Source organism: Catharus ustulatus, chromosome 1 (genome assembly GCF_009819885.2).
Source record: "Catharus ustulatus isolate bCatUst1 chromosome 1, bCatUst1.pri.v2, whole genome shotgun sequence".
Classification (NCBI taxonomy): Eukaryota; Metazoa; Chordata; class Aves; order Passeriformes; family Turdidae; genus Catharus; species Catharus ustulatus.
Genome location: NC_046221.1, coordinates 36,354,021 through 36,362,864, shown reverse-complemented (window position 1 = coordinate 36,362,864; position 8,844 = coordinate 36,354,021). Strand labels below are relative to the sequence as shown.

General features: G+C 42.5%; 1 protein-coding gene across 1 annotated transcript; it reads left to right on the top strand.

Moving 5' to 3' along the window:
- The first annotated feature begins 402 nt into the window (after positions 1 to 402).
- FKBP14 (FKBP prolyl isomerase 14) lies at positions 403 to 7,995 on the top strand. The gene is made up of 4 exons (XM_033076331.1): positions 403 to 636; positions 3,351 to 3,502; positions 6,233 to 6,360; positions 7,572 to 7,995. Exons 1-4 carry the CDS (start codon positions 434 to 436, stop codon positions 7,728 to 7,730), a joined length of 642 nt encoding a protein of 213 aa, XP_032932222.1. The 5' UTR covers positions 403 to 433; the 3' UTR covers positions 7,731 to 7,995.
- Positions 7,996 to 8,844: the final 849 nt, after the last annotated feature.

Sequence of the window (8,844 nt, the reverse complement as noted above, 5' to 3'; positions counted from 1 at the left end):
CAGCGAGAGGCGGGGGGCGGGGAGCAGGCGCGGAATGCCCAGAGCAGGTGGCCTCTCGCGGCCAATCGGAACGCGCCCTCGCTGCCGCTGCCGCCGCCGCCCAATCAGCGGCCAGCAGCGGCCGGCTCTATTGTACGCCCGCTTCGCGGGCCTGCCCCGCTCGCCGGCGCTGTGACTTCCTGGAGCGCCCGGCCCCCCCACCCCACTCTGCTGTTCGGGCCTGCCGATTGGATGGGCTGAGGGACGGACAGGGACCTCGCCCAATGGGCGACAGGTCCTCCTGAGCTTGCCCTGCGGGGAGCCAATCAGCGCGCGCGCCGCCGGTGCCGGGCCGTCGGGAGCCAGGGGCTGGCGGCGGTGCGCGCCGCTGCCACGTCGGACGGACCGGCCGGGCTCGGGATGGCGGCCCGGTGAGGGGAGCGAGGCGGCGGCGATGGCGGCGGCGCTGCTGCTGTGCTCCGCCCTGCTGTGCGCGGCGCTGGGCTGCGCGGACGCGGCGCTGATTCCTCCCGCCGACGTGAAGGTGGAGGTGCTGCACAAGCCTTTCCTCTGCCACAGGAAGACCAAGTGGGGGGACATGATGCTGGTTCACTACGAGGGCTTCTTGGAGAGGGACGGCTCCATGTTTCACTCGACGTAAGTGAGCGGCGCGTCTTCTCCGAGCGAGCTGCTGGCTGAGCTTGTGTGGGGAAATATAGATACATGTATATGCACGTATACATACATATGTATATATGTATATATATGTAATGGAATCATAGAATGGCTTGAGTTGGAAGTGACCTTAAAGACTCCTTGACCCTTCTGCTAGATCGCGTTGCTCACGGCATCCGACGCGCCTTTGAGCGCTGCCCAGGTGCTCAGAGCCCCTTCCAACCTGGCCTTGCACACCTCCAGGACTGGGTTGTCAGTAACTTCTCTGGGCAACCTGTTCCAGTGGTTTACCACCCTCACAGTAAAGAAATCTGATATCTCCTCTGAGCCTACTCTCAGTTTAGAGCCATCACCTCTTGTCCTGTCACTACACACCCTTTTAAATTGTCTCTCTCCATCTTTCTTGTAGGCTCCCTTGAGGTACTGGAAAGGTGCAATTAAGTCACCCTGGAGCTTTCTCTTTACCAGGCTGAACAATCCCAGTTCTCTCAACCTTTCCTTGTAGGAGAAGTGGTGCTCCATCCCTGTAACAATCTTGGTGCATTTTCTCTGGACTTGCTCCTTTATGCATATTTATTTATTTATATATTTATTTTAATATACATGTTCTCTTCTGGTCATTCTTTCCTGAATCAGGCCTCTCACAGCAGTCCGCAATCCATCTGCAAATAGCTCTGTGAGGAGCATTTTGTCAGAGGCAAATGCTTTTTTGTTTGGTTTTTTTTACTCCTCACTCCCCAAACACCCAAAACTTTTCCTTTCCTTTCCTTTCCTTTCCTTTCCTTTCCTTTCCTTTCCTTTCCTTTCCTTTCCTTTCCTTTCCTTTCCTTTCCTTTCCTTTCCTTTCCTTTCCTTTCCTTTCCTTTCCGAAACAAAAGCAATCCCTGAATGCCTTATTTGTTTTGGGATAAAAGAGCTTAAATAACACAGCATAAACTTGTCATTGGGGTCCTCACACTGCCACCTGTTTTCAGAAAGTTTGGTGTGAAGCAGTGTCTCACAATGCTGTTCAAGATGAACGCAAACACTAAGGCTAATCTCCTTTCCCAATGTTATAACATAGATCTTACTTAGCATTTGTTTTCTGGTCAGTCTAGGAAGTAGAGCCATGTGGTGGTTTGTAAAAATGAGGATGTTGTGCATGATGCACCTATGTGGAAAGGCTGCGAGAAATGGCGTTGCTCATCCTGGAAAAGAGAAGGCTTTGAGGTGACCTGATTGTGGCCTTCCACTGCCTGAAGAAAGATGGAGACAGACTTTCTGCAAGGGCATGTAGTGACAGAAGAAGGGGGAATGGCTTCAAACTTAGAGCAGGTTTAGATTAGGTTGGCAGAAAGAAATTTTTTACTCTGAAGATGATGAGACGCTGGAACAGGTTGCCCAGGGAAGTTGTTGAAAACCCATTTGTGGAGGTGTTCAAGGCCAGCTTGGATGGGGCTCTGAGAACCTGGTCTAGTTTAAGGTGTCCCGGCCCATGGCACAGGGGAATTGGAGCTGAATGATCTTTAAGGTCCATTCCAACCCAGACCTTTCTATGATTTAGGTGCAGGTTTTGGTATATGATCTCAGCAGTTTAATAGGTCTTGTGCTACACATGTATTTCTGTTTGGTTTCTAAGGCAAACTATTTAAAAAAAAAAAAAAAAAGGTTGTAGGTGTCCTTCCACTAGCAGCAGCTTACAATCCACAATCACAGCTTTTCATTATTCTTCACCTGCCCCTGACCAGACAAGTCAACATACCAGAACCACAGAAATGCAAATAGGAGGAAGAGCCAGAAATTCGAAGGGAGTCTGCTAAGAGCCTGCAACGACTTGCTAATGCTGAATGTCCTGTAAAACATCAACGAAGTGTTAATAGTGGGAGACAGCAAAATACTAAAGTCTTTACAGGCTGCCTGAAAGCTGCTTCTGTATATTAGAAGAAAAAAAGACAGTTTTGCATGTTTATGTTCTTACTCAACTATAATCTCACTAATTTTCTCTTTTAGTTAACCTGCCTCTTTAAAAGGACTTCTAGTGACACACTAAAGTTTTTGCTGATGACTAACTTCTGTAAGTGTTCTGTTTTCTTCTTAAACACCTTTCCTGCATGACTAGTAAACAGAGCTTTCAAATTCCTTGTCTGTTAGTAGAGTGAAAGTAGCCTGGGTTGTATCACCTGGTTAAATCAGGAAAAGGAATGTTTTGCATGCATTTGTTTCTGTTTTTTTTTTCTAGACTGTTAAATAGTTGTTTTGTTGTTTGGGCTTTTTTTCCCCAATGGCTTCTTTTGAAAGAGATTAGGCTGATTCTTCTAAGCATGTTAAAATGTATATTGCTATCATGACCATGCTGGGCTGATATTTGCAATTTATTATGATGGCCTTGACTGTGGATTTTTAAGAAAAATGCCCTTCTAGTCTCATCAGTTTCCAAGTGGAAGTAGGATATCAGGAAAGTGAAGGTGGAGATCTGGGTTGGTTAGTGTTGTCATAAACACACCAGGTAAATGTTTTATTTCTTTCCACTTCCCAAGGAGCCCTGTCATGCAAAGCATAAGTTTTAAAGACTCTGGAAGTGTAGGTATTTAATTTAAGAGATGTCAAGGTGCTGAGTAGTGCTGTGTTTTTAACTGCATGTCTACATGATGAGCATATTCCATCTGCCTTTTGTGGAACTTGGTGCTTAAATACAAAGTGTTTTATTCCTTTTCCAGTCACAAGCATAACAATGGTCAACCTATGTGGTTTACACTTGGCATAAGGGAAGCTCTCAAAGGCTGGGACAGAGGGTTGAAGGACATGTGTGTGGGAGAGAAACGGAAGCTAACTATTCCACCAGCCCTTGCTTATGGAAAAGAAGGGAAAGGTAAAACATGTGGAACACTCCCCTTGCTCTAATTGTTTCTAATCTCTGTATTTAGCTGTTATTCTTGGCCTAAGAGGTTAGCAAGCTTTCGAGCTTTCCAGGTTGATTCCATTAGAAGAAAAATTGGGGGAGTCAGGTGCTCTTTCTCATAAGTTTGTTTCCTGCAGTAATGTCCATTAAGTGGCTATGTGATGAATGCAAGGAAAAAAAGAAAAAAACGCAGAGACTGATGGTAGCTGCCATGCTGTATGTTCTGAGTGTAATTTCTTTAGTGCTGTACTCACTTGCTCAACAGTGCCCTGCTTCTTTTATTTTTTAAGGTTTTTTTCTTTTTCTTTTTCTTTTTTTTTTCTTTTGCAGTCAAGTGGAGGTGGTTGCTTAGGTAACAGTTGGCTATTTGGCTGTTGGATCTGTTTTTGTGGTAATACTTCATGAATGTGCATGTGCAAGCCTCATTCTTGCTTTCAGGTTTCTTTTAGAACCCTAAGAAAATCTCTGTACTGCTGCCCAACCAGTTCCTAGATGATACAGTAAAAAGCCACTGTTTATTTCTCCATATAGGGACATTTATTCTTTTCCTCTTACAGCTGTTTTCAGTCTGGGCAGTAGTCCCTGTTATCCACAGTAAGATGGGCATGGGCAATCACCTTGTCACCTACTGAAAAATGCACTGACTGGTGTGCAGACAGATATAAGCAATGTTTGTAGGATTTTTTCAACTTATTTACTACTGAGGGTGTTTGGGGCTATTCTTTTCAAATATTTCCAGATTCCTTTAACAAGAGGGCCTGATTTGGAATACGCAGTTAAGCAAGTGACAGCTTGAATGGTTCTATTTCTGTTTTATGGGATTAGTTTTTGTTAACTTTTTTATGAGCAGTTATTATGAATATTTATGTCATGACAAGAGTTGCAACAAATAACCTATGGTAGTGCAAGGTTCCAAAGCAGAAAGGATAAATGCCTAGGAACATACAGTCCGTCCTGCTAATGTTCTCTCCCATCATTATGAAACTCTTTTGGGAATGAGGACTGTTTGCATGTTTGTATTTTCTGGCAAGTAGAGCTGCACACAGGCTTAGGACTCCATATTACCTCATGCCAGGTAGTATTCATACCTACAGCATACTTCATACTTTCCTTTATTAAATGTACCTGTTTAACACATATTTTTCTAGAAGCTCTGGTTTAGGGCTCAAGATACAGTACTGGAAGTAATCATGTTTCTAATCACTTAGAGAATGGGAGCCTTGTGGTCATCATCTAGTTGTCTTTGTGCAGGGCTCAGCTGTAAATTTTTCCACAAAATGATATGAAATGCTGCAGTGCTCATGTAGTCATCCCAGGCCTAATTGTTTGATTAATATGTAAAGCACTACAGTTGTTCTTCAAAGACTTGCAAGCCTCACCTCTGTGTTTAGTGCAAGAAGGTTAAACAGCTGAACACTGCTAACTGCTATAAGAAAGTACTTGCTTTAGGAAGACTTTGAAGTATTTGAGCATAATTATGTTTCTGTTTTCAAGTGATGCCCTTTAAGACAGAATTATTTCATTTTCTTCATGCTTTCCTCCAAATGCACACAATTTCACTAGCCTCCCACCTTGGTTGGTGTCTGAGTCATCATTTGAGTCAGATGCCTTTTTCTGTAACACTCAAAAAAATTACCTGTGTTCCAACCCCTAAACAGGGCACTGTGCCCTGTATTTCTAGAAGATTCTTCACATTTATTCATCCCAAAAATCTACAAGCTTGTTTCTCACTGCAGCTCAGGGTGTATTTACCACCACACGTCCGAAGTGGTAGATGTGGATTATTTTTCGATCTTCTCAAGGCACAGAAATATTTTTGGGGTGCTACCGTCTAATACAGAGGTTTATTTGGTCCTATTCAACCCCTCTCTATATAAAGAAGCAAAGTGATGTGCTAAAAGGTCTTTGACAGTAGCTTCAGCCATCAGCATGAGGGCATATCGCATCTCTGTAAAAGCCAGTGCCTTGTAAACTGAAATGCTTGAGGTGTGGTGGCTTGGGGGAGTGCTCTGTGGCACTATTAGGAAGTTACTGGTCTGTTCACCACATCAAAAATGATGTTGTGGTAACACATGCCTTGTGATCAGGTTTGGGTACTTAGTTTCTGCTGTGTATTTGGAAATAGCTCAGTGCTTTGTGCCCTGAGTCCTGAGACTGCTGTGGGACACCAACAGCGTCCCTGCCCTTCTGTCTCTCTGCAAAACATCCCAGTGGCAGAACAGCAGATACAAGGTATCAGCTGGCAGTAGAGAGGAATTTGGGGACTGAGGGAGTATGCGGAGGGCTAAATTCTCCCTTCCTGCTCCCCTGTATATTAGTCTTGGCTGTAGCCTGTCTGATTATACATTCTCCTTTACGGCTTCCTAGTTTATCTGGCTCTAGCTATGAAAAAAAAAATCAAGAACATTGTTTGATAAACTTGTGATGGTATTTGCTGAATAAGGGCTTGCATCAACACCTACTAGTCTCCAACAAGACTAGTTGCATCTAAAGTTGGATTCATGCTGTAAGGGCTGCTCAGAGCCCAGGCTGCGGGCTGAAATGGTTGTGGTCATCACTGTTACAGGTACTTATCCTTACTAGTTCAAATTGCAGGGTGCTTTGAAATGACTAGGCTTGCTGGAACATTGCTCTGATGCATATGGATTTTGTATGGCATTTTATATATAGTTGGTTTTAACTTTTCTCCGTTTTGGGCAGGAAAAATTCCACCTGAGAGCACATTGATTTTCAACATTGACCTTCTAGAAATTAGAAATGGACCGAGGTCTCATGAGTCATTCCAGGAGATGGATCTTAATGATGACTGGAAACTATCCAAGCAGGAGGTGAGTGGGTTATCCTTCTCTTGTGAGCAAATCTAGCGGGATGGGAGAGTGAAAAGAATACACATCTATGCTGCACTGCTCTGAGCCTTGCATCCTAGTGAAAATTCTGGACTGGAGATTCCAAAGGAGCCTTGGTAAGCTGAGGATAAGCATGTGACTTGTGTGCTGCATGGTTATGGAAGACTTGGATAAAGTAAAGCATCTCAGAAATAAGACCAGACTTCAGGGCTTTTTTGGATTTAATTACTGATTTATTAATAAAATGGGATTTCTTCTGCTGTAGGGCAATCCTATTTCATAGCATTCACTCTGTGAAGGACGTGTATTCAGCATCATTCACCATCTGTTTGTCTCTCATTTTCAAACTTCAGCTTTTTCAGCAAAAGCGATCAATGAGAAGCTAGTATAAACCACTGAGTTATTTATGTCTGCATATTAGGAATGTAAGCAATAACCCTAACAAATCCCAGAGTCTGAAGTGACTAAAACAGACCTGAAACATGGTCCATGGGTCTTATACAAGTCGTATCTGTTTAATAGATGAGTATGTTGGTATGGTGATTTTTGTAGAAGGCTCTGCAATCCAGAAGACTTGGGATCTCCATAGTTAAACCCTAAAACTTATTAAAACCAATCTGATATTTTTGAAAACACTGCTTACCATTAGTATCTAGCTTAATCTAAGTGTTCCAGTGGTCTGTTTAAAACCTGCCTTGGATCTTTGTCCTTAAAAAATCTGAGATATCTAGAAATCTTTTAAGGTATTTCTAATTGGAGCAGCAAACACTGAGATTGTGGACAGATTTCTGTATATATGTGGAGTGGCTGTTTACATGTACTGGGTTATCAAGGTGCTAGGATGTGGAAAGGCTGTCTCTGACCAACTGATGGCTAATAACTTCTGCCCAGCTATTTGTACTTTACTGTATAGACATCAGAAGACAGGCTGTCCTGACTCATTTTTTTTGAGTCAGATACCATAAAGATATGGCAGCAGCTTTGCTAGTTTTACTGTCACTTCTATCACTAAGGACCCTTCACTCAAAGGAGCTGCAGAATCAGTTAGACAAGTATTATTCTGGCAGTGGCATAGGAAGAGAGGTATCTATTATCTACCACCACCATCCTGAGCATAGCATCCCTCTGTTATGCTGCAGTAATCAATTCTTTTATAAGTCTGAAAATGTTCACTCTCACCTTTTGTCTAACAGGTGAAAATTTACCTGAAGAAAGAATTTGAAAAGCATGGAGCAATAGTAAATGACACCCAGCATGATGCTTTGGTTGAAGACATATTTGATAAAGAGGATGAAGACAGTGATGGGTTTATATCTGCGAGGGAATTCACGTACAAGCATGATGAGCTGTAGAAAGAAAAGGATGGCATAATTTTTTTTGACACAAATAGCAGTGACTTAGACTGTCTGGTTCTCGTGTCATCTTAATTCTGTGTTTCGGAATTGACAATTGCTGTTGGCAAAGAAACACTTCCTTTATATAAAAGAGAATTTCTATTCATTATGTACAAGTGTTTTAAACTATTTTGAAGTGTGAAAATGTACCTCCTCTTAAAAGCGAAGACTTGCACATCAGTGTTTTTAAAATTTTGTATTAAATTATTTTTTAGAAATGTAACAGACTTTCCAGTTATCATTCATTATGAAAATCAAAATCCAGTTCAGTGATTTTCTGTGATTTCTTTGTGTGCCAAGATCACTTTCAGCAGCTGCCTTTTGTATTACTTGTAGTCTGTGGCTTAATTACTTGACCTTCCTTCTTGAGTGTCACTGCTTAAAAAGCAGTGTGCTGACCTTGGATTCTTTTGCCTGCAGATTTTTAAAAGGTGTAGTAGAAGGCATCAGCATCTCTCTATACAGCTGAGAAACTGATACAAAGCTAAATGAGAAGAATGATTATTGTGTGCTGATTTTGCCCTTCTAAAGGGAGAGTGGTACCACCCATGCCAATAATTGTCTGCATTTTTCGTTAAATTTTGTGAATGAAGCAGGAGTTAAATGTCAGTCTTTCACTTCTACTGCCAGCAACATTATAGGAAACATCTGTAATTTGGAAAGCAGCAAGTTGTGCTGCAGTGCAGAGGTGGTGTCCTTTAAATGTACACACACATTTGTTTTGAAGCTTGGCCTTGGATTTCATCAGAAAAGCTCATACCTTTCTCTCGCAGTTTGAGGGGGGATCTTGAGCAGAATGTTACAAGTCTGAAGTTTTTCCTCTTTGCAGAAGGAAGAGAGTGTACTGACAGGAGGATCAGTATGGTCTGAAGAACAATTTCCATGGGCTTGTCTGCTTTTGCAGCTGTGCGAGTTGCAGAACTTGTTTCATTGACCCTTTGCAACATTTTTTCACAAGTAGCATGCAAGTGACATGAATTTTAAATAAAAAAGTGAATTTTTAGAAAAATAGAGGTGTGAGGTAAGTGTTACAGTGCTGTGTCTTTACAGAGGTGGAGATCATTAGGATTTC

What these genes read in the sequence shown, in the direction of transcription:
- FKBP14 (XM_033076331.1), top strand. Translation starts at nt 434, where the DNA reads ATGGCGGCGGCGCTGCTGCTGTGCTCCGCCCTGCTGTGCGCGGCGCTG. An exon ending in TTATGGAAAAGAAGGGAAAG is followed by an intron (nt 3,503 to 6,232) that starts GTAAAACATGTG and finishes CGTTTTGGGCAG; the next exon opens with GAAAAATTCCACCTGAGAGC. An exon ending in GGAAACTATCCAAGCAGGAG is followed by an intron (nt 6,361 to 7,571) that starts GTGAGTGGGTTA and finishes TTTGTCTAACAG; the next exon opens with GTGAAAATTTACCTGAAGAA.